General features: G+C 39.8%; 1 protein-coding gene across 4 annotated transcripts in view; it reads left to right on the forward strand.

The window, feature by feature from the left end:
* DOCK1 (dedicator of cytokinesis 1) overlaps positions 1 to 25680 on the forward strand; it is a 362659-nt gene that overhangs the window by 241437 nt on the left and 95542 nt on the right. For all 4 annotated transcript variants that reach the window (XM_081005188.1, XM_081005189.1, XM_081005191.1 and 1 more), the window contains exon 30: positions 24830 to 24908. In XM_081005188.1, coding sequence (XP_080861314.1) covers positions 24830 to 24908 — 79 coding nt within the window. The remainder of the gene's footprint in view (positions 1 to 24829; positions 24909 to 25680) is intronic.

Consider the following 25680-nt stretch of genomic DNA (forward strand, 5'->3'; position numbering starts at 1 on the left):
ATTTCTTTTTATGGGTCATAGTTAATATTCACCTCCTTGAAAAACAGCATGCAACTGAGTCAGTCTTACAATACTGGAATTAACAAGCTATCTGATACTGTTCTTTATATATTGGTTGACCTGGGAATTTTTATAAACCAAAGAGCACTGTGATTTTTAAATTGATAGTTTAATTTGTGAGTTTAATTTTTTGAGTTTGGACCCATCACACCAAAAATTGTGTGAAGCCATGTTTCACTCTTCCATCTTCATTCAAAGTGACAGCCAGCACCTGAATGTCAACAAAAACTTCTGCCTCCACCTTGGAAATCCTCGTGCAAAGTCAGGTAATGATATCTCAAGAGGATTCTGAACTTAAGAGAGAACAAACAGACAACCCAGTTTCAAAAATATATAGAAGATTAGGTGTGGCGACTCTGTGGCCCTCCATATGTTATTGGATGTCTTTCAGCCTCAGTTAATATGGGACACAGGTGGCTTTGTGGTCAATACCACTAAGCCTCTTGGGCTTGACAATTGGAAGGTCGGCAGTTCGAATCCCCATGGCAAAGTGAGCTCCCGTTGTTCTGTTCCAGCTCCTGCCAACCTAGCAGTTCGAAAGCACGCCAGTGCATGTAGGTAAATAGGTAACGCTGTGGCAGGAAGGTAAACAGTGTTTCTGTGCACTCTGGTTTCCATCACGGTGTTCTATTGTGCCAAAAGCGGTTTAGACATGCTGGCCACATGACCCTGATAGCTGTCTGTGGACAAATGCCGGCTCCCTTGGCCTGAAGTGAGATGAGCGCCGCATCCCATAGTCGCCTTTGACTGGACTTAACCATCCAGGGGTCCTTTAACTTTTTTACCTTTTAATATGGCCAGTGGTCAGGGTAATGAGTTAGTCAAACAACATATTGTGACCCACAGGTTTCCCATTCCTCATTCCTGATATGGATGATAAAGAAAAGCACTGAGGATGTGAAAAGTGCCTTTGCTTTTGATCACCATAGGGATACCGCAAAAGAGGGTTAATAGTGAGCTATTTGGGGATGCACTCTCAACCTCCTTGGAGCTAGCCCTATCTGTTATGCCAAATTTCTGAATATGGTTGCTTTTTGTTTTTGTTTTTTGCAAAATCATCTTGAATACCTCTGAATTAAGTGAAGCTTTGCAAGAGCTTGTTCTTTATTTATATAAAGCAAGCCACTGAACTGGTGTTAGTCACATTGCAAGCGTTGCTATTTTTCACTCTGTCATAGCAAGTGTCAGGAGCAAGAACGCGTTGATGTGTTTGTTACTTAGAAAAGCTATGGTGTGAACTAAGTAATTAAATAGAGGCAAATGTGTTAAATTAAAATAGAACTACTTCAGAAAGTTTATCATAAGTCATTATCAGGTAGTAGCTATTTCTGAAAAGTGGCTGCAATACTTTACTTGTTTTTCCAGGGGCAATTTTCACTATATCAGTACAGGAATTGTACGAAAAAGATGTTTGTAACATTTACTGCTGCTGATCCTTGGCATCATGGCGCAGGAAATTAAGTGCTGTATTACCATTCAGATTGTCAGAATATTAGGATTTGGTCACAAAATCAGGATAACAAAGATAATCAGAGTTTATTCACACCATCTTCTTTCGCTCCAAACACCATACTCTTATCCGGTAATAGGTTCTTGTGTTGATGATAGAAATAATGAGGAAATTAGAAAACATGGGCAGAGTTCCCACATATACACACATACACACCAGTCTGGATTCAACTGCATCAGTTGAAATTTAGTTGGAGAAAAATTTGCATAGAGGAATCTTCTGCCTCCTTCCCTCTCCTCACCAAACACAGCTTGCAGTGTACTGGTTGCTTAGAATGGCAGGCCAGATTGCATGTTTAGAAAGAAAGCAGTGTAGGTAGATAAGATCCAGACCCATAAGTTGCTTGCTTATACCTGGGTGGGAAGTGGGGGCAGTAGAAAATTCCAGTGAACTCCATGGTGATTCTCAGTAGCTAGTAACTCTGGCATATAGATTAGCCCTATTTTAGGCTGTATTAAGAGGCACATTGTATAAACACCACTCAGTTCTGCACTGGTCATTTCTGGGTATTATATTTTAAGAAGGGAATTGACCTGCTGGAATGTGTGCAGAAGAGTGGAACCAGATAGTGAGGAGCCTGGAAACAAAGTCCTATGGGAAATGTTGAATGAGTTTGGTATGTTTAGCATGGAGAAGAGAAGATTAAGGGGGAGACATGGTAGCAGCTTTTAAAATATCGGATAGGCTGTCACATAGGAGAGGAACCAGTTTTGTTCTTCATTGCTCCAGAGTAGAACCAGTTGGTGGAAATTTCCGGGAAGCAGATTTCAGCTAAGAATTGGGAAAAGACATCTTAAGAGTAAGAGCTGTTCAGAAATGGAGAAAACTGCCTCAGGATGTGGCAGGCTCTCCTCCACTGGAGGTATTTGAGCAGAGGTTAGAAGGCCATCTGTCCAGGATGCTGCAGTTGTATCCTGCATTGCAGATTTTGCCCTGAGGATGGACTAGACAACTGCCGAGATTATTTCCATTTCTATTATTCTAACAATTGCCTAATTAAGTATGCCAGTGCTTTCTTTTTTCCTCTCAAGACTAGAAAATTCTATAGACAAAGAAGCTATGCTAGATATCATGACCAACCTCGTGTTGTCGTCCCCCCCATCCTTTATTTGGACACCCTGATCTTAAGGAAGAGTTCTGTATAACTTGAGGCTGTAATTTTAATACAAGTTGCTCCTAATTTGACTTGCTCTGTGATTTTAACAACGAAGTAGGTTAAGCATTCTTCCATCTTTCAGAAAAGAGACCCAATTTAAGATTATCAATAAAAATAATATGCATTTTCCTTGCAAATACAGGATATTGTGCTGGGGGGGGGGTTAAAATTAGTGGGGAAATAAAATTGCAAGGTTTTCTATGCCCATATTTTTTTTAAAGTAAAAGTAAATTTATTCCTTAATACTTACATCTATGGGGCCATTAAGAAAGTAGATGGAAAATTATATCCAAAAGAAAATGAACTGCAAGATTGCCTCCTCTTGGGGCAAATCAGTTTTAATCTTCCAAAGCTATAGTACTTTGGCTAACTGCCATATTGACTGCTTTTTTGCTGATCACGAGGAGTGAAAATGACTGGGAAATATCAGAGGCAAAGGTGCTAGTATTTCACATTTGTATGCACCAAGAATATTACTAGAGAACATAAGGAAATGAGTTTTCTGATGATGGCGCTAAAGGAAAAAGGCTTTAAACCTGCTCTATGTCTTAAGCATTTTGAACAACAACAAAAAAAGAACTTGCAGAACTGTCACAGACTATCCTTTTTTTCTACTAAACTAGACAAATTCTATGTTGCAAGAGCATCAAGGTGAGTAGATGTAGGCCCAAATTTCCAAAATGTGAAGCATTTTTAAGCAAAGGGACTTGAGTGGAAACTGAAATGCTTACATGTAAACCTTACCAGGCCTGAAAGTTCTTGATGTGTGTTTTTTAAAAAAACCATGACACAAAAGGCTCACAAGCCTTCTCTTGCTTATGATGGGGTTGTGCTTCTTTTCTCCAGACTCTTATTGGTGTTTGAAACTGCTTGGGCACAGGTTCTTTCCTTGGGCATTCTGTAGTACGTTGCAGACAAGCAATTTCTCTTTCCCTGTACAGAATGAAGCAGCAGTGAGTGACAATTTATCTTTTGGAGCATTTGAGACTTGATCATCTAGAATAGGGGTAGCTAAAACAGTGCTGCCTGTTATTCCCCAGCCAGAATGGCCAGTTCTCGGGGGAGATGGAGTTTGTAGTCTAGCAACATCTGCAGGACCACAGGTTAGCTACCCTGAATGCTAGAGCCAAAGATGCTTGGAGACATCTCAAGTTTCCACATGTTGCATCAATTCTAGTGTTGATAGTTGCATTCGGGTATTGTTCTCGTCACAGGATACTAATACACACTTTATATTAAGAAACTGTTTCATAGCGTTTGGCATGTTTACACAACAGCCTTCAGTTTTAACTACTAATTCCTGAATAATATCCAGCTTGCTCCACGTGATTCAAGTTCATATCCATTCCCAAGCAGTCCTTATGTTTTTTTCATCACCAAATGAATACTTTTTTTTTCCATTTGAGGCCTATTAAACAAGTTTTTTTAAAAAAAATTTTAATCTGGACGTCTCAGTTTTATGATTCGTCTTCATTCAATCAAATTTTATGCTGTTTTTATTGCTTTATATTGTATGTTAAATATTTTATTTTAGCCATTTAATTTTTGTAAGCCACCCAGAGAACATTTCCTTATGGGTGGTTATGCAAAATTAGTGTTTGTGTGGTGTGTGTATGTGTACACATGACACACACACACACACACATATATACACATACAATAAAATGAAGCTCAGTTGGTGGTTTTGGAAAAGTATTTTTTAAGCTGCATCAGTGAAGTTTTGTGAGGATAAATGAGATGTTAGCAAAATACTTGCTACCCTGGAAAGTAGCATTCAGAAAACATAACTATAACAACTACATTGCCAATGGAGTACAGTGTTTTGAGATACTGTTTGTCCATACCAATGGAATCAGTCAAAGTATGTAGGATCTTAGACAACCAATCTTCAATGTTTCCAAATACTGCTGCTAATGCAATAGTTGTAATAGTCATATTAATAGTTGTTGTTGTTAGAATTATTCGGTTACCTTAATGAAACTGAGATAAAGCTATATATAGTCCTCTGAATCATTGCTTTAAAAGTAGGCTTTTAGCTTTCTCATCCTGTTGGAACAATGATATTTCTGGATTAATAGCTTTTCCTTCTCTAGTAGTTTCACTGGATAGTTGTTTTGAAAATGGAACTCATTCTCTTGAAGAGTAGATAGGACTCTGGGTCATGTAGGCCAGGCTTCCTCAACCTTGGGCCTCCAGATGTTTTGAGACTACAATTCCCATCATCCCTGACCACTGGTCCTACTAGCTAGGGATCATGGGAGTTGTAGGCCAAAAACATCTGGAGGGCCGAGGCTGAGGAAGCCTGATGTAGGCACTGTGGGAAGGCAACATTGCACAGCCTGCTAAAGCAATGTGATGTGTCTGTTAATACCAGATTCCTTCTTGATAGCTTGTTTCTTAATTGCCTCCTTTATTTATTCAGTTTATGTTGCAATTCAATCTGAGAGACAGGTAATCATTATAAGAAGGATCAACAAAGATTATAGGACCCATCTGATTCAAAAGACAGCCTGGAAATCTCTAAACAAGCATTCTCATTCTCTTGAGTAATGAGTTTTCTGTATCGTTTGTTGCTTAATAGATCAGAAATAGAGAAGGGTTAGTTTTTCCCACCCCATGATGGGTTTTTTGTTTTTGTTTTGTTTTTTAAAAAAGCTTCAGCTATGCTTCTTCGGCCAACAGAGAAGACTTTCAAGCCAAGCAGCAATTGGAACAAGGAGTTCGCACTGTTTCTCTAGAAGTATTGACTATATATTGGTGCTTACACCATTTGAACTGGCCAGCTCATTACAAATCTCTCTCCATTTCAGCTAAAGTGATTTTGCTGTCAAAAACAGTGAAGTGTGTGATTATTGAGTGAATCTGGCAGAGAAATTGGCTGATTAAGTAGTATGTGGGAAAGGCTGCTAAGAGTTGGTGTTTTGGGTGCCAGTAGTAGAAGGAGTTGGATTTCCTTTTTGGTTTTTAATGTTTGAAGTATTTTTGTCTGATATGCTAAATGTTCTGCTCAATATGTCAGTGTTGCATGTAGAAGCAGGATGTGTGTGTTAATCTATTTTCTTGAAGTTCCTCCCTTGCGCCTTTTCCCTTCTATTGTCAACAGTCCAGTGTATCAGATGACTATGGGCAGCATCCTGAGATGACAGATTAAACCATTGGTACTATAAAATCAATACATGATATGGCTTGAGTTTAACAACTCACTGCACACAGCATGCTTGTGTTGCGCAGTGGGAATTTATGCTGGTCAGGTTCACAAGATATTCTAAGCTTGGGCGCTTGGGAAGTGATCTGTGCAGTGCTTCCCAAATGACCAACAGCTAGCTTAGTTGTTGGGCATTTGGGAAGTGCTGCACACCAGGCCAAAAAGCATTCCTACACCTGGCTTAGTGGAACCACACAAACATACTGGCTCCAAGAGCAGAGCTTTCCAGCTACAGTACTTTGTTCCTCCTCCGGAGAACAGAAGCAGTTTTGCTCTTTGCATGCTCCTTCCCTGTCTATTTGAGGTTTGGGCTCATTCAAGCATTATTTTACTGAGTTGGTTTGTGTAGGAGATCAGTTTTCATACGAGATGTTGCTTGATCAAAAGTGCTTCAGGTGTTGGAAAAAATGTTCCTAACTTCCACCAGTTCAGAGTGAACATTTTTATAGGTAAGTTTCCTCTCTGCGGCAGTAAATTTTAAAATCGGACACTGTGCTAACACAGGGGTGCTTTTAAACAAATGCCTTTCCTCTTTGAAAACTTAAATGGAACCAATATTGCAGGAGGATCAGCTTGTAAGATAGCACTATTAGAGTGACCACAGCTCTATGTTTTGAACACGAAAACTGGCAGGATGTTTTTGCGCTTGACATCCATGGAGGTTAAGCTAAACAATTTAGGAAAGTGAGTGGTTTGGGCTGTGCCTGAAAGAGTTGCATGGGCATTATGTGATGTGGATTGTCTGGCACTTAGTTCTTGTGCCAGACTCCACATCACGTAATGCCCAATTTAGGAGACTTTTGATCCCAGTAAATAGATGTATACAGGCAGCATATTTCAGGTTTTGAAGCAAATCCAGAGAAGAATAGTAAATAGCATAAATGGGCTATACCTTGCCTGCGTGTGAAGAGCTTCCAAACTTTTTCCTTTTTCCTTTTTTTTTTTAAAAAAGGATTCCACTCTTTGGCTTATGTAAGGAGTTTGGAAGAAAAAATTATTTTCCTTTGAGTAAGATTTCAATAGAGGAGAGAAAAGGAAGACAGTTTTAGGGAAGGTTTTGGACAAAGCAACTATATTCACATGTTAGATACTTTCCAGCTGTTCAGATTGATGATAATAGGAGATACATTTGTGTGCCCCTTTCTTCATATTCTTTTAAACATGTTATCAACAATAGAAATCATTTTAGTTGGTGAAATGAAAATTTCCTGATGTCAACTGCTTCTGTATATTACCTTAGTTCTTTATGTAAATATCTGAGCAAAATGTAGCTGTAAAGAAAAGAAAAGGAGGGGGGGTAGCTCTTTCATTGCGAACTAGTAACCAGTTTGCTATTTCAGTTGCTGTTTGATGATGCCATACCTGGTTGTCTTGGCTAGGGTGCAAATTCTTTATTTTTGTTTTAAAAGGGCTATTTAAATGTCCTGGCCCTAGACCATTTAGGTCTCTCAAGTCAACACAATAATTTGAAATGATTCTTATTCATAAAGTTATAGCAGTACTTTCAAAGGCATCCCAGTGCAGAGACCATAGCACTGTCTATTCTGGAGATTACTAGGACATGAATGACAGTGACCAAATCCTTCCAACCCAGGAGGGGACACAGCTGGCATTTCACCCTAACTGGAGCGGGGGGGGGGGTCACTCCTGGCCACCATCAGGAGTAGTGCAGCCCCTCCAGAACAGGTTGAACATCTATCCCAAGGACATCTGAACCACCAACCATCAATACATCCATCTTATCTGGATTAAGTTTGAGTTTATTCACCTACTTTCAGTTCATCATGATCCTAGACATCTATTTAGAACCTTAAACACCACAGCTGAACCAGATGAAAATGAGTAACAGAGCTTAGGTATCATTAATGTACAAACAGCACTTCAACCATATCCTTCAATGACCTTACCCAGTGGTTTCATATACCGTAAGCATGGAAGATTAAGGAACCTTGCAGTATTGCATAAGCCAAAAACTGCAGGCTGGAGCAGAATCTTCCCATCACCATCTTTTGAGATTGTTCTTATAGCTTTAATAATTCAAGGAGAAACAAATAGGGTCACACTTTTTGCTTTTTCTACCTCATAGGAATTATTTTGTACCAAGTCAGGCAATTGGTCCATCTATCTTAGTATTGTGGGCATTGGCTGGCAGCAGCTCTGAAGGATTTCAGGCACACGTTTTCCCCCAGCCCTACCTGGATACATCAGGAACTGAACCTGGAACCTTTTGTGTGAAAACTATGTGTTCTACCACTGAGCTACAGCTCCTATCCCCAGCTAAGCATTGAGTCACTGACCAAAGTGTCCAAAGCAGCATCAGTTCTAGAACTTTGTCAAAATCTAGGCTGGCATGGCTCTAGATAACCCATGCCAACTGAGAATGTTTGACCTTCAAGCAGCATCACACAGATTTGGGCACTGCTCTTGTCAGAATAATAGATATCTGTCATGAAAAATTACTTCTGAAACAGCAGCTGATTGGATCTGTGAGGAAGCTCACTGTGGAAGAATACCAAGCACTGGGAAGGGAAAGGGGGAGAGCACGCTTCTCCTCTTCTTATATCTCCAACTTCCCATCAGTGAAAAAGGAGGAACTTCTTGCAGGTAAAAAAAAACAACGTTAACCATGTTTCCCCAGCTACATCATTTTGTCTCAACCCTATACTATTCACAAGCTAATGGGCAAGCTATTGACAAGTTTTTTGTTATTAACATGCATGACTGTGGGTTGCAATTAAAACGTTTTCCAAAACACTGAGAATTGAGTTCACCAGATGGTATTCAGCATAGTGATGTGAATGCCAATCAGGCTTTTTCTTTGAATTAAATGTGGATGACATAAAAATGATGTGGGTAAGATGGAATGTGCAAAGTTAGAGAAGTCCATCTCTACTTTTTATGCCTACCACTTCCCAAACACGTTTTGTAGAGCATACAGTCAGCCCATGGCATTCCACTCTGCCCTCAACACTCTGGGGTTGTTGCTGTTTCCAAGTCTCAGGTGTTTCCATCTTATGCGACTGTTATCTTCAAGGCATTACAAGGTGTGTGTTTGAACCCACATCAAAGTGTACACCAAAGAACCTGTATCTGATTCCAACAACACTATAATACAACAGTGATAGTTCTTGTCACTGTGCTGGAAAGAAGTGTGTTAATTACATGCATTAAGCGATGCATAATGAAATGACCACCATACATTGGGATTATATGTGCCATAGACTGACACATCCTGGTTTAGTCCTCCTGTTTTCTGCTTCACTCCCATGTCATTCTTTTTTCTATCACTTGAGACTTTGCCTCTTACCACTTCCTCATCAATAGTCCTACACTCTTCCTCTTTTTAATTGTGACCTTCAGGGTGCCATCCTATGCCACTTTCCAGAATTAAGTGCCATTGATTTTCTTCTGAGTTGACTTGCTTAGGATTGTGCTCTTTGTTTTGAAGTACTCCATTTTCAAAGCAATTATTACATACTTTTTCTGTGATTACAAATTCATACAAGGAGGCAAACACAATACGGTTGCTTACCAAAATAGTACTTAAAGCAGCTATTCAAATGCTCTCACCATCCTCCTTCCAGTTAACACATAATACTATTTTTGATCCTTGTCAAGGCAACTGGTAAACATGAAATGAAGCTTGTGTTCATCCCTATAAATGTCCGTGTGATTCTCGACAAGTAGTCCCAAAATGAAATATGAATAAGGTAACTTTTGCATTTTTAAGACTAAATGTGTTTAGCGGGGAAAAGCTGAAAGGGCCTGGCTATCAGCACTTAACAGTAGCCTGTAAAATGGGCGCATGCCAGTAATTAACAAAGGAAGAAATGGTGAAATGGGGTAACCAAACCTTATGGGGTAACCAAACCAAACCAAACCCATGCCTGAAGCTGGCTGAACAAAAGAAGTGTGTTGTTTGTCTTGTTTTATCAAAGACTATTAAGTACTGCTTTATATGTCGGTGAACTATCTTTATCGCAAGGAGGCGAGAGCAATTTATGTGTGTTGAGCAAACAAAGCAGACTTGCAGCTTATTCACAGCATCTAGCTGACAGATTTGAAATGAGAGGTGTTAAAGTGCAAGGAAACAGAACATTTATTTAATCAAACTGTTGTTTGTTTTGACCCAAGTGCGGCATTCCAATGGTGGGTGAGGCAGATATTGGTGGGGTAAACCTCCCCAAAGACAATGACATGTACTTCTATCTGCCCCCACTGCCGTCACAAATACACTGCTGAAAAGTTCTGCTTCTTCTCTCTACTATTGCTAAGTCATGGATAAACAAGCCAGAGTCTGGCTTATTGTGACATTATTCCAAACCCATCCTTATAGTTTCTTTCACAAACCATGATGTGTAACCAAGGTTTATTCTTGGCTTGCTGATTGTGGTTTGTTTAGTGGGAGAAAACCATGAGCCCAGGTTCAGATGTCTGTCTTATTTCCTGGTGATGGTGGCAGCAAGAGGATTGGTGGAAGAACAAAGCAAGGAATTTTCAGCATCAGCATTCTGTATGTCCGCATTAAAAGATAGTTTGTTTTTAACCTTGGTTTAATGTGATCTGTGAGCTAGGCCAGTGTGTTAAGAGACTTTGTTGTTTATTGTTTCATAGCCTGGGTCTGTATTCCGTTTTTTTTTTTTAAAAAAAAGCTATTTTAGCTAAGATTGCAAAAGAAAAAGGGGGGGGGGCGTTGTCAGTCACTTGGGAGGGAACTGCATGTAGTTGGTGAGTTGTTCCTGAGGAGATCACATGTGGTGCAGAAACAGAAATATCGCTCACAGCTAGTTTAAAGGATGCAAGAGAACAAAACTCACTTGAGATGTTACGTTTAAATGGAACAACTTTCTCTGCATTATTATGCCTGGTAGCTGTTCCACCCTTGGCCACATACCTTATGAGGCTAAAAGGTTATTTGGTGTGCACACATTTTGTCTGAAAGGCTGAAAGTAACAACTATAATAAAATTCATTGTGACAAATCAACAACAGAAAGTTACGCTGCAGAAGATAAGGCCGAGGGGGAGGCAGTGTTGCTGTCAGGAAGAAGGGGAAGGGAAGAAGTAGGGTAGTGTGCTCTTGGCTGTTCAGTTTCTTACACCAGCCCTGTAAATACCCAAGACATGGCCTTTCTAAGAGGTTGCCCTCCTTCACAACTGTAACCAGGGCTTCTGTAATCTCCTCAGAGATCATAAGTCTAAATCAGATAGTTTTGCCTCGTGTTACATTTCAAGGTTAGGTATTTAAACATTTTTTTAAAGTGTTTATAACTCCTTCTATGTTAAACAATAAGTGGTTTCTTCACTGACTGAAATATTTTTTATTTATTTATTCAGATGTCGCATAAGAATTTGGAGATAGCAACCTCAGTTATTTTTGGTTTCAAAAATAATGGCTCTCTAATTTAAGGCAGATGCAGCCGGGGGGGGGGCTGGCATATTAAGGGCACCATCTGTCAGTTGGGGGGACTGAATCGTGTGATTTATGGGCTGTTGTCTTCTTTGGCGATTGCTAGTAGCCAAGTTCGTCTTCCATGAACATGGTCTTAACCATGGGGGTCTTAACCTTAAGGCCCGGGGGCCAGATCTGGCCCAATCGCCTTCTAAATCCGGCCCGCTGACAGTCTGGGAATCAGTGTGTTTTTACATGAGTAGAATGTGTGCTTTTATTTAAAATGCATCTCTGGTTTATTTGTGGGGCATAGGAATTCGTTCATTCCCCCCCCCCCCCAATATAGTCCAGCCCCCCACAAGGTCTGAGGGACAGTGGGCCTGGCCCCTGCTGAAAAAGTTTGCTGACCCCTGGTTAAGAGTGAGTCCGTAAATGACTGTGGAGGCCAATTCTGGATCCACACATCCTTCTACTGTGGGGACATAGGTTTCCGGGTGGGAGTTGATCACACTGAGGGTTTACCAAGTGTGCCTTCCTCTTAGCGTGTTTCTCCCTTTCGTCCTGAGTTTGAGTGTCTTCAAAGCCCATGACACCTTTGGTAAAGGCTGTTCTCCAATTGGAGTGGTCACAGGTCAGTGTTTCCCAGTTGTCTTGTTTATACCACATTTTTAAAGATTTGCCTTGGGAGTCTTTAAATCTCTTCTGTTGACTGCCAGCATTACGCTTTTCATTATTAAGTTCATAATAGAGTAGTTGCTTTGGAAGATGATAATCAGGCATCGGAACATGACCAGTCCAACAATTGATGGGTGCAGCCCGGCACACTGGAATTCACTGGTTTTTTACATCCCTCCTTCCTCTTTATTTGATACCTGGCAAAGCATGGTTTTATTCAGTGGCGCAGAACTGGTTGGCAAGGTATAACAATTTCTGCGATGTGGTGTTTGGAGATTAGGAACAACCAAATGGGAAAACATTAAAAAGTCAGAGTGCTCTAAGGCCTTCGCTTTGGATTTGTATCTTTAGTACCAAACCCTTGAAGTTTTATGGTTTCCCTAGAGGTGTACAGAAAGCTCCATGTATTCACTTCTCACACTACCATTCACAGACTTCTTGGCAGGAATGTTTCAAGTGGGTAGCTGCAGAATTAATCTGAGTTGTTTGCACCGAGTAGTAGAGCTGATTGCTTCTATTTTTCAGGAGATTTCAAACAGCTAGTAAATTAAAAACAATTCTAGCTGCAATCAAGGTGTCTGTCTCCTAGTGAACTGATTCTTCTACCAGAGAAACAAACAGAAGATCCCAGCTTCCATTTTAGAGCCTCTGATGATAGGCATTTCGTGTTATTTTGAATAAAGGCTGTATGATGTCTGTGTTTAGCTGATCTCTGAACATTTTAAAAAATGAGGCTCACAGAGACCATGCTGTTCCTTAGGTTACAGTGCTATTATATTTTCTCCAACTTCAGAAGTTACCCACAAAGCGTTCCAGCCATTTGAAAGGTACCCAGTCATTTCCTGAAAATGTGAGAGAAAATATATAGCAAATTTTATTTATTATTATTATTTTTATTCCCTTCTTCAGCCCAATAGCTCCAAGACACAACACAAGAAGAAAAAGGGATTGGAAGATAAGGGAAGGGAAGTGAGGGAAACAAACTCAGATACCAATCCTCAATTAAATAGCAGTTCTTAAAACGATCAACTGTAATGGAAACAGTTCAGAAAGGGAAGGAACCAGATGGAGCTGAGCTGATGAAATGGCCGTGCTTTCAATTCTTTATTTAACCTGTAGATTTCTGGTTGGAGATTATAATAAAAAAGTTACTTGACGTTATGATACAGTGCCTTCAATTATTTTGTTCTCACAATTATAAAAGCCATTTTAACTTATTTAAAATGCGGCATGACAAGCTTGCATAAATCACACTAGATAAATGGCTTCTGCCTGGAGGAATGCATCTATGAAGTACCTGTGATGATTCTTTTTAAAGAAAGAATCTCATTGCCACTGACTGCAAGCTGTTCCAGAAGTACTTGCATTCGCAAGAAATGGGTATTAGACTATTCCATAGTGGACAAAATTATTTCTGTCAAAGAAGACAAGCCGCTTCTGATGGTCAGTGGCACTTCAGTGGGTTCAGTTGTGATGCCAGGACTAAGAGGGGAAAGGTTCACAAAAAATGGAGCAATCCTTCCATAAACAGAGTTCCTGTTCCCATTCCCCCCCCCCCAGTAAAGTTATTTCTTCCATCTTCCTACCCTTATAAAATAGGCAACATGTTTTACATTAGTAAATTATGCTAGAAGATTTGAGCGACTTGCATTTAAAGCTTGAGCTGTAATAACTTTGTGCCAGATTAGCAGGAATGCAGCGATGCTGGGTAAATAATCCTGTTTTGTACTAGTTTATAATGGATTTGTTGATGGGAAACTACTTTTCTATCTGTTTACATCATGGTAATTTGATAACCCATTTGTATTACTTAAACTGCATATTTTGTAAATGTTGTCACTGCAAAGCAATTTGTTACAAGTACTATGTAGAAACTGCTCCCATAAAAGTGTTTTCTAAATTGCTTTGCTTGCAGCTACAGAAGTTACCATAGAGAATGATTCCTCATATTGGATTTTCAAAGCCACAGGAGTGGCCACAGAGCAGAAAGAGAGACAACTTTATGATTTAAGACTCTGTAATGCCCCACTTGTGAAACAAAATGATATAAGCTTCAACAGGCATGCAGAACATAACACTACAGTCTCCTAATGCCCCAAACAAGGTGGGTGATTTATCACCTGTTAGGCTTTATTTCAAAGGGGAAAATGCTGTAAGATATAGAAAATGAAAGGAAATTAAAATATAGATTATACAGTCATTTTTTCACAATTTTTATCCAATTCCAATCTTCATGGCTATATAAGCGGCTTCTTCTTTGTACTTATGATTAGATTTATTGCTGATAGATATACTATACCATTTGACAGATATACATAGATGATATAAAATTATCTGTTCCAGGCAGATGGAATTCTGTGATGTGATTGCTGTAAGCATTTAGGATCTCCAGCACATGAAAACATCATTCATTTTGTCACAATAAATGTCAGTCTGCATCCATTTCTTTGCCTGATAAGAATATTGTAATACAAAGGGGGCTAGTTATTAATGCAAAGGACAGTTCACAAGTTATTGTGCTCTTTTAAGCATAAGCATATAGATTTTTCATTCAAGAATTCATTTTTGTGCTTTTATTCTAAAATGTATTCTAAAATGTAGAAAGAATAAAAGCACTGAATGCCGTAATTTGCTCCTAACACTGCTTCTACAACTCACTGACAGACAGTTATGGGAAGCCTGGGCCATGGAAAAGGTAGGAGAAGCCCTAAATCAGGAGAATAATATCTACTTCCTAAACTCCAAAAAAAAAAGACTGCCACATCTCAAAAAGAACCTGATCTGAGTAAACCCCCAGAATCAAGTTAAGGACATTGGGGGAAAGCTAGTGAATGCAATGTCTATGGTTCATGTTCACTTATTCTTTACCTTGCAAGCAGAAGTTGTATGACTTCAATGCCACCTTAAAAGTCAATGACCTGGAAAGCTGAGCAAAGTGTACAATATATATAGATGCTTTTACATGCTCTGGGGACATGAGGTCATGAACCCTTGCTCTTCCATGGCAAATTGGCTCCCGCAATGGTTAGATGCTGGACATGGGGTAGGGCTCCCGATCATGTGATCAAGGATTCTAACCCCTGGCTAAAGTTCCTATGCTACTGTGCAAAAAATAGGATCTAGAAAGAAGCTATATCAAGAGGAATCCTCCTGGTCTCCTAAGTACAGTTCTTTCAGTACATAACACTGGCATGTTCTAGCAGCACTAGGGCATTAGATAAATCAGAGGCCCTGATAGTAGCCAGCATAAGGTACTAGTGGGGGTTCCCTTCATCTCATGATGTTGTGTGAAGGTGCTATTCTGGTCGCTCAAAATGTCCTGCTTGTTGCTCTCAATTCTAAGAGTCCAAAACACCTTGACTCTGGTGCAGATCAGCAGAGAGGTTCTTAACGGCTCACAAATCTGGGACTTTGAGCAGGCAATGACCAATTTAGGCTCATCCAAATGATGCACAATTGCGCACGCATGCCCAGTCCTGAACCTGAAAGTGGCCCCAAAACATAGACATCACAAAAAGGAGGAAGAGGCCTGCTCACGCTCTGGTGATGCACATGGGGGTCTGGTATGTAAACCTCATGCAAAATGAGGATTGCCTGTAGTAGAAGTTGTTACTTTCCTTATTCCAGTACCATGACACCTTTGTCAGACTACTGACTTGATTGGCTCCAGTGCCGGAAGGTAGTATGTACCCTCTTTTTTTATTTGCCATATAACTGTTTAAAATATCGTCCTAAACTTAATCAACAGATTCTCTGTTTATGAAATATTCCCTTTAAAAACGAAAACCCTTTTGATCTGTCAGCATTCAAGGGGAAAGGGGTAAAGCCACTGTCCTTTACAACTCTCTTGTTTCCTTTCCTTTCCTTTTTGAAGAAGACAGGCCATCAAGGGATTATCTTTCTGGAGAACACTCCCCCTAAAATCTGTGATACGGTCCTGTTCTACCATTCTGATCATTGATAGTTTCTTTGAGCAGGAGGAAGAGAAATGTCTTCATTAAGAAGACTACTATCTTCCAGGGGTAGATGGATTTGAGGAAACATTTTTTGAGTCAGCTCAGGTCCAGGTGCAGCAATTATACTCCATGAATCCTGAAACTCTAATTCAGGAACTATGAAATGACTTTTGTGTTAGACCACTGTGAATAGGGGGTTTAAGTTTATTTTCACAAACTGTTACACCCTGGATAATTAATTAAGAAATCTAGAATCACTAAGCCATTACTGCAATAATACATAGATGGAGCTTTGCTCTAAAAGAGAGACGCTGGAACAATCAATCAACTCTTATTTTGAAATACATCTGGTTTAAATAAGTATTAAGTAGTAGATTCTTCCAAAGTGTGTGAAGTGTCAATGCTACTATAAGTTTTCTTTTTACCCCGTCTGATTTTTTGTTTAACCCAAATGATTCCTGTTTGTGAGAGGTGAGGTGCAAGGTTGTCCATTAACAACACTTCAATCAAACTCCCACTAGTTTCTAGCTGACACTTAAAACTTCTCAAGGAGTCTGGTGTTGACCAGTGAATAACTGGGGCGCAACCTCAACCTTGTAAACCAAGATGATTAAAGCCACAGGTAGACTTGTTTTTCTTCCGTGTTTCCAGACAATGATTTGATTTCAGCAATGCTACCCAATCCCTGATAGATTCAATAATCGTACCAAGAGTGTGTGGTTCAATGTCCTTTCCATGAAAATGGGCATGAAAGAGCTTGACTCAATAGTCAATAGTCTATTCTACAAAACAGATTGATTACTGGGGAATTATTGTAAGACATCTCAGCCTATTTTAAAATTTAAAATTAATAGGGATTGTGAGATTCTTTGAAACTCATTTAATGTGGTCCTTCAGGGCAAATGTATAATCCTCACTGATTACTTAAAGAGACATCAGGAGCCCCCCAAAATAAACATATATCCTTCTTATTCATTCACTATGCATACCACTCCTTATGAGGTAATAACCTTGATAGTGTAAAAAAACTGTCCCCTAAATAAATTATTTAAACAAATCATGCACATTTCATTATATCAATGACACCACTGCAATTTTATGTTATCAGAAGAATACTGAATTGAAAATCCTAAGGCACATCCTATACTGCCCTTTCACAATACTTTGTGTTGTTGCATTGGGCTATCCTTTCCTACAAGAGCTTCTACAATACCTTAACTGGAGGGTCAGACAGTTGCCTTTTATTCTGGAGTGAAAATGCAGATGTGTCGCTACAGAGCTTTTCCAAAAATTGCTTTGAACTTGTGTGTTTAAAAACAGTTAAGTTCATTGACATATCCTGAAAAATGGATTATTTTTGCCCTTGTAGTTCTTAGCCCTTGTCTGGCATATATTTTAAACAGTACCTGTGAATGAACTGGACCTAGTTGTTAATTTGAGAAGCTATATCTATGTTCTTGGTTAAAACGAGTGCTTGTACATACCTAGTATTTTCCATTCTTCATAAGCTGACATGACTGTTTAGTATAAGAACTCTCAAATGTCTTGAGGTTATCATAGCAGCGATTTCTATTTATAGGGTTGCTTTAAAATGCGAAGGGAAAATTATGTAAATTATTTGTTCTATGGAAAGTAGATGAGTTAATGTTGGGAAATGTATGAAGTTACTGCTTTTTTTAGGAGCAAATACAACAAAAATACAGCTCAGAAATAAGTTTATTAAAAAAACCATTTTCTTCTGTGCGCATGACTTGAGCACCATATGTTGTAGATACTCTGATCTTGTCTGACATAACCAGCACATAGCTATTGCTAGGAGAGGAAAGGGGCACGGCAAGGCAAGGTTATTTTACTATATACCAAGCTGATGTGCGTACTTCTTGTTAACATCTTGGTTTTCAAATCTTGTCATAGTAAACAAGTTTTCCTGAGGGCTGAATGTAGGTTATGCTTTGCAGCTAGCTAGACAGGTTTCTGCAAGTGATCTTCATGCTTTCCTAGCAGCCAGATCTAGTAACTGTATCTAGGATGTTAGGGTGTGATTTCTGTTTTTAACATATACACTCATTCCTTCTACATAGATAGCTAGGGATCTTTGCAGGAAACATCACATAAATTCATGGAAGCTGCAGTATATTGCTTGGATTTAAGGCAGGGAAGAGAGAGAGAAAATGACGAAGTAGCAAATTGATTTGCTTTCATGCCTTAAGTGAGGGTCCTCTGGGAAAAAGGCAAAAATACAGTGTGGCCATTGCTCCATAGCAAAGATGATTGAAACAAATACATATGCCTCCCCATTTACACAAGGGTTCCATTCCAGGGCCCCACACACATACATGGAATCGCGTATAATAGGGAGCACCCTGGAGAGTCTTAGTGGCTCCCAAGGAGACCCACCTCAGAGCCTGAAGAGGACTGATTTGGGCTCCAGGGAGGGTCTTTTTGTGAGCTTGAAGGGCAGCAGGGTTTTGTGGAGCTACTTAGCCTAGCTTAGCACTGCAGCTGATCTTAGCAGAGTGTGTCTTTTCAGCTATCAAATCTTAACGAGCACATCAGGCAACTTGTTTGTTGTGAACAAATGAAATAAAATCTGTATTTTATCACAAATGTTTGGTACTGAGAAGAAAGTATAGGCCAATATTTTATAATGAATTAGGACTTTAGACTGAGTTTTCTTCCTCCCATTTCTTCGATGCAGTTTGTGTTGTACAGGATCTCTTCAATGGCTCCCTCCTCTCACTCTCTAAAAAGATCTTATATCTCTTTAAAATGTGACAGCTATTGTGTGGCTCAAAAGGAAGATTACCTAAAGCTTCAGTAAAGGTTTTTCTCTTTCCTGGCATTAGCGATCCATTTACAGCAATGTCAGCAGCACAAGTACTCTCAGACCAACAAAGCAGAACAGATTCTACAACTGTATTGCTATTTTCTGTTACACCCTTGGAGAAGGACAAGAAAACACTGTGTTATACTTTATATTCCCATCCATTTCTCCGTCTGGCTTTTTTTATATATTATGACAGATTTGCTCCTCTGGGCACTGATAATGGTTTGAATGTTAGTGCCTAACAAAGAATAACAAAAATAATAGGAACAGAGGATAAAAACTGATATAGAATCATAGAATTGGGAGGGACTCTGGGGGTCATCTAGTCCAACACTCTGCAATGCAGGAATCTCAACTGAAGCATCCATGACAGATGGCCATCCAGCCTCTGCTTTAAAAGCTCTGGTGAAGGAGAGCCCATCGTCTCCCAGGGGAGTCCATTCCACTGTTGAATAGCACTTACCATCAAAAAGTTATTCCTGATGTTTAGTCATAATCTCCTTTCTTGTAATTTGAATCCATTCGTTTGGGTCCTAACCTCCAGAGCAGGAGAAAACAAGCTTGCTCCGTCTCCCATGTGACAGCCCTTTAGATATTTGAACATGGCCATTATATCTCCTCTCTGTTTTCTCTTTTCCAAGCTAAACATACCCAACACTCTCAAATGCTTGGTTTCCACACCCTCCCTTCATCATTCTGGTCGCCCTCCTCTGCACACCTTCTAGCTTGTCAATATCCTTCTTAAATTGTGGCACCCAAAACTGGACACAGTACTCCAAGTGTAGTCTGACCAAGTACTATTCCTTCCCTTGATCTGGACATTATACTGTTGATTCAGCGTAGAATAGCATTAGGGGTTTTTTTGCAGCTGCATCACACTGTTGACTCATGTTAAGGTTGTGGTCTGCTAAGATCAGGGGTTGGCAAACTAAGGCCAGTGGGCCGGATAAGGCCCAAGGGGCTCTTTAATCTGGCCCGAGGACCCTGCCGCCCTCACGGTCAGTCCCCGCGCTAAACCAGAGAGAGAAGCCTCCCTCCACTGGTGTGTGTGTCTGTCTGTGCGTGCGTGCGTGCGTGGGTGGGTGGGTGGGTGGTCCAGCCCGCCAGAAGATTTGAGGGACAGTGAGCTGTCCCACTGGTAGAAAAGTTTGCTAACCCCTATCCTAAATCCTTTCCACAAGTACTGTTGGGAAGCCAGGTGTCCCCCATCTCATATTTGTGCTGCTGGTTCCTCCTGCCTAAGTGTAGGACCTTACATTTGACTCTACTGAAATTTGTTTTGTTAGTTTTGACTTAGTTCTCCATTCCATTATGGTAATCTGAAATCCCAACTACTGCAATGCATGCTATGTGGGGCTACCTTTGAAGGTGACTTGGAAATAATAAATACTATTATAATTTATTTCATTCCCCTGATCCACCAAGCCTGTCACTGTATCCACCCCAAAATGAGATTCCTCTGACATGACTTGTTTTTGAGAAACCCATTCTAGATGTTATTAATCACAGCATCCTTTTCAAAGTGCTCGTAGACCAACTGTGGAATTATCTATTATAGGACTTTTCCTGGTATCAATGTCAAACTGATTGGTCGGTACTTAACTGGATCTTCTCCCCCCCCGTATATATATATATATATATATATATATATATATATATATATATGATGTGGACCTCACCTGTTCTTCAAGAATTTTCAAAGATTAGAGACAAAGGCTCTGAGATTACCGGTATATCTGCAAGCTCCTTTAGTACCCCCCAGGCTCTGGAGATTTGAATTTCTTTGGAGTAGCTCTTTTCCTCTCTTGGGCTGCAGCTCCCTCATCTGGAAAAGAAAGTCCTATATAGTCCTTCCCACTTAGGAGGATGGGTGGAACTAGGTCAGACCTGGATGTCTCTTTCTGGAGGGACCACAGTTATACTTTTCAGCACATGGGCCTGTGGTCAGCAACTCCTGACAGTATTTTCTCACTGTACCAGGCTCATCACATCCTTACAAGCCTGTTTTGTTAAGGTAAGAATAATAGAATGTGAATACCTACACTGGAGGAATACCAACACTGGAGCAAGAACATTTTCTTCAGGCTCTCCAATGCTGATGGTCACATGAGGATGTGCAGCTGGCCTTGGATCTTACTGGAGTTGAGACCCCCCTCCCAAACTTTCATTCAATATTTTATTCTAAGCTCCCTGGGGAGCCAATAACAATATAAAGTGATATACAAATATATTAAATAAATTACAGTAGTGCTAGCACCCAATCATGTACTCTCTTGAAAATAACAGAGTGCATATTATGAAGGCGTTTAATGTTCTGATTCTTAGTGTTTTGTATCTAAATAGTGCCGCTGAACAGCGTATTGTTGAGTCACCCAGTTAAGTGTAATAAATTATAGACTAATGTATCTCCTTCTGTTGCTGTTTTGTCTGCCAGTCAATGCATAAATGTGTCAGTCTTATTTGTAAGCACTAGGATTAAATCATTATAAAACTGTAGTTTTAAAGGCAATTCCAAATTGTAAAAAATAAAATAAAAAATTCCAGCATTGTGCAGAATCTCTAGAACGTCATATAGCAACATTATTTTTAGGTATAATCCCACATAACCATGGATTTATTTAGAAGAAGCTAACCATTACTTTTTATTTTTTGCATAACAGTAAGACAAACCATAGCTAAGGAAGAGTATGTGATCATGTGGGTACTCACAGTAAAAAATATGGCAGCTTCACCTGCTCCCCAGTCTTCTTGTTACCACACTATGGTTTTGCTGTAAACAGAACATGAGCTGCAACCAAGGTTTGTTCTTGTAGTATTACATAACACTATGCCAAACCATGGCCCAATAACCTGGAGTCTTCTATGTTAGCTACCACTACTTTACTTCATTTAAATATCACCAATCCCATCTACTTACCACTGTACTCCACTTTCTTCTTATGCTTTAACTGTTAAGTTTACATAGGTAAAGGTAAAAAGGTAAAGGACCCCTGGACACTTAAGTCCAGTCAAAGGTGACCATAAGGTGCATCGCTCATCTCACTTTTCAGACTGAGGGAGATGGTGTTTGTCCACAAACAGCTTTCTGGGTCATGTGGCCAGCATGACTAAACCGCTACTGGCACACAGAGGACCGTGACAAGTGCCAGAGCACACGGAAACGCCGTTTACCTTCCTGCCACAGCGGTACCTATTTATCTACTTGTACTGGTGTGCTTTCAAACTTCTAGGTTGGCAAGAGCTGGGACAGAGCAACAGGAGCTCACCCTGTCACGCAGATTCGAACTGCCAACCTTCTGATCGGCAAGCCCAAGAAGCTCAGTAGTTTAGATCACAGTGCCACCTGCCTCCCCTAAGTTTACATCGGAGCCTAAGGCGAAGAACATTTTTTGGGGAAAATTAAGTCCAAGTATTATGTTTTCTGCATCACTCTTATCTGTGTGTTTCTTGAAACACTGCAAGAATACTAAAAAAAAAAAAAAAGGTAATGCATGATTTCTTTTTCTTTACGAATCCATGGTGATTCTTCCTCAGCAATATTTTTACCTTCTATATTAGCCCTTCCCTAACTGGTGCCTTTCAGATATTGCTGAACTTCAGCTCCAACTGGCCTCGGTTAATAAAACCTATAGTCAGAGATGATGGGAGCTGCAGTCTACAACAGCCCCCACTAGGTTGGGAAACGTGTTCTATATGGCTAATAATTCAAATATCAGCACTTTTCAGTTTACCTTGGACAGGACAGCTGTTAGGCTAACTTGCCTTTAATTTTCTGTTTATTTCTTATTCCTTTTTTAAATTGGCTTCTGGTAAAGAAGCCGATCATAGTGTCAAGTTGTAAATGCTTGTTAAAGTACTAACAATTTCAAATTTGAATACAAATGCTCTGGTGTATGCCATCTGGACCCAGCGACTGTTTAATCTGTCAATTAGCCCTAGAGCTTAATATTTTGTCACCTCTGTTCGACTAGTCCTTTAGATGCCTTTCTCCAAAAAAAGTAGTTAAGTAAAGAGTTGTGTCCAACATTTTTTTACAGTAAATTCAGAGGTAAATTGCAGCTCCTTGTCAATTTCTCTGTCCACTTGCATCAGTACTTTTACCCTCTTTTCTCTAATTATCTGAATTCTGTGGGGGGAAACTGAGAGAATCCAGTTGAGGACATATTGTTCCTTTGGGATAATGGTGTAAGCTTTTTACACTCATAAAGTGGGGGTAGGGTAGAACTTGGCAACAACACACAAGAAGACCTGTCACCTGCTTAAAAAACAAGAAACTAGCTCTGAGCTGCTCTAGGTTTCTGATAGGTTCACCACATGTAGGTTGCTTGTCTTCCACCATTTTGGCTCGAGGCTTCTTGCAGTACCATGCTGATTTATCGGTTTAGTCCAGGCATCCCCAACCTCGGGCCTCCAGATGTTTTGGGACTACAACTCCCATCATCCCTAGCTAACAGGACCAGTGGTCAGGGATGATGGGAATTGTAGTCCCAAAACATCTGGAGGGCCGAGTTTGGGGGTGCCTGGTTTAGTTAATTCATATCCTGCCCCACATCCATGGACCTCTGGATGGGTGACAGTAAAATTCCCAGAAGACAGAAATAACGACACAAGCACAATAGAAACAGTGAACTTGAAACAAATCTCAAATACTGACTCTGCTACCCAATGGCTTAAGAAAGCAGACAGGTCAAATGAAACCTGGTGTCTAAAGACCGGCTGCCTAGGCAGCAACTGGTTTATTTTAATGGTGTAGGAAGGGGATTTGATATTGTTTCTTTCCTCCCTGATGTTGAATTTACACAGGAACTTAGCACACCTGCCTCCCTTACCTTTTGAGGGTCTTTCTACTGTTGAAGCTGTCACTCTTCTTGCTGCATCTCTGTGCCATTCGCAGTGCTGTAGCTTCCTCACAACGTTTGCTTTTGCAAAACAGGATTGTGCATGTGGAATTATGTGCATTTGAAAAATGAGACTGAGCCTTTATTTTAAAATAAACTACATACTTTTGTTATAGCAGCAATCCATGGGCAATAAATATATATATATGAGCAAATATCAAATGCTGGGTCCTGTTTGTGAAGTGTCTGAGGTAGCAGAGGACAGAGCAAAAAGGAACACAGATGCAAGTTTATATTGTGCGTTTGTCCTTAACTCACCTAGTGATCCTTGACTTTTTTGTAAAGGACCTGTCAAAATGCCATATGTCCTCAGTTTCCAGACTCTTTTTATTGCAGGATACTGAAATGTATTAGGAGTAATTAAGTTTATTATCTGTGTCCTAATGTGAGTCACTCTTTCTACAGATAACTATTGTGCAAAAAGAGAGAGGTCGTTTAGAAAGAGTCTGACCTTTATTATTGCCATCCTTTCAGAGATAATGACACAAACCCACAGTGTCTGCAGCCTATTCAAAGGACATGTCAGTTTACCAAGTCATTAGTCGACATCCTAATAACACCAATTAAACAATTTGCTGCTGAAACATTTGCCTGGAAAGCAAAGATCTGGGCATTGAAGATTGTTTTACTCTTTGCAAGAATGTAGAGTTTTGTATATAATACCTGTTAAGGGATGTTTTGTTTGTACCCAGTGTAAACTATGTTTCTCCTCTTTTTAATGTGCTAATATATAAGTAGAAATTCAATCCATTGTTCACCAGCTGTTGATTCTACTTAAGTAAAGAGTTTAATTCTAAACCAATAATATTAGTACATGTGACTTTGAAAAGCAATTAATTTTTGCTTATCAGTAAATTGAATTGTTAATTATCTTTTTATGATATCATGATATTAAATAGAAGTGAATATTTTTTCCAAAGGATTGCTTCTGTTTCTTTTATTCTACATATGCTAATTTCCTTGATTAATTTTGAGAGCATATACATATAATTCTGCATATTTAACAGTGGTAAGTTTGCACTGCTTTCCTAATAACTGCAGCAAATTCTACTTTCCAGACAGTCTTGGATTTATATCTAATTTGGATGCCAAACTTACAAAGGTGCCAAAGTCTTAAGTGTGTAATTATGTAATTTTCTCTTGATCTTTCAGAGTCTTCCTGCGAGCAATTAATCAGTATGCAGATATGCTAAACAAGAAATTTCTTGATCAAACCAACTTTGAGCTGCAGGTAAGACATGAATATTGTCTCCATTATAATTTTTTGTATATGTGTGTGCATGCATCCTTTCCACACATTTTGCAGTCATTAAAAAAAGGCATTTGAAGTATCCCTGTGAGTTGCAGCCACACTTCCTCACTCATTGTGTCATCTTGGAGAGCATTTTACTTTATTTTAAAAAATCGTCTACATCCTGTATTTGTGCCTCAGTATGAGGCACTTGGGGCAGCTCAGTCAAGATCAAAATTCAAAAACAAATCAAAATTACACACACACACACACACACACACACAACCACAACCTAGACTGGTAGCTGGTGACAAGCACACAAGCACATCAGCTGTGAGGGAGAAAACTTGGAGGGCTAGAACAATAATTAAAAATCAACTATGCCAAAGGCTTGCTGGAACTGGAAGATATTCTTCTTGGCAGAAAACACCATCAGGTAGAAAGCCAAATGGATCTCCCAGGGCAGAATGTTCCAAAGTTTGGAAACCACTTACTAGTTATTATGATGGGCTGTAGCTGAATCCTGCTAGGACACTAACACTGTGGATAAGTTGTTCCCAGGACTGAGAATTAGGGGAGTTGTCTGTTTGGGGTGGGGGTTGCACTCACACTCAAGGAACTGGTATGCAGCTCTTGCAACCATCTTTGTCCATGGACGCCCAGGAGGCCTCTGTGGCAAAAAGCACTTGTCACCAGCTTCAGCTGGTATGTCAACTGCTCCCTTTCCTGGGCAGGGATAATTTTGCCAAACCTTATGTATGGACTATCATAA

Source organism: Podarcis pityusensis (genome assembly GCF_964106645.2).
Source record: "Podarcis pityusensis genome assembly, chromosome: 5".
Taxonomy (NCBI): Eukaryota; Metazoa; Chordata; class Lepidosauria; order Squamata; family Lacertidae; genus Podarcis; species Podarcis pityusensis.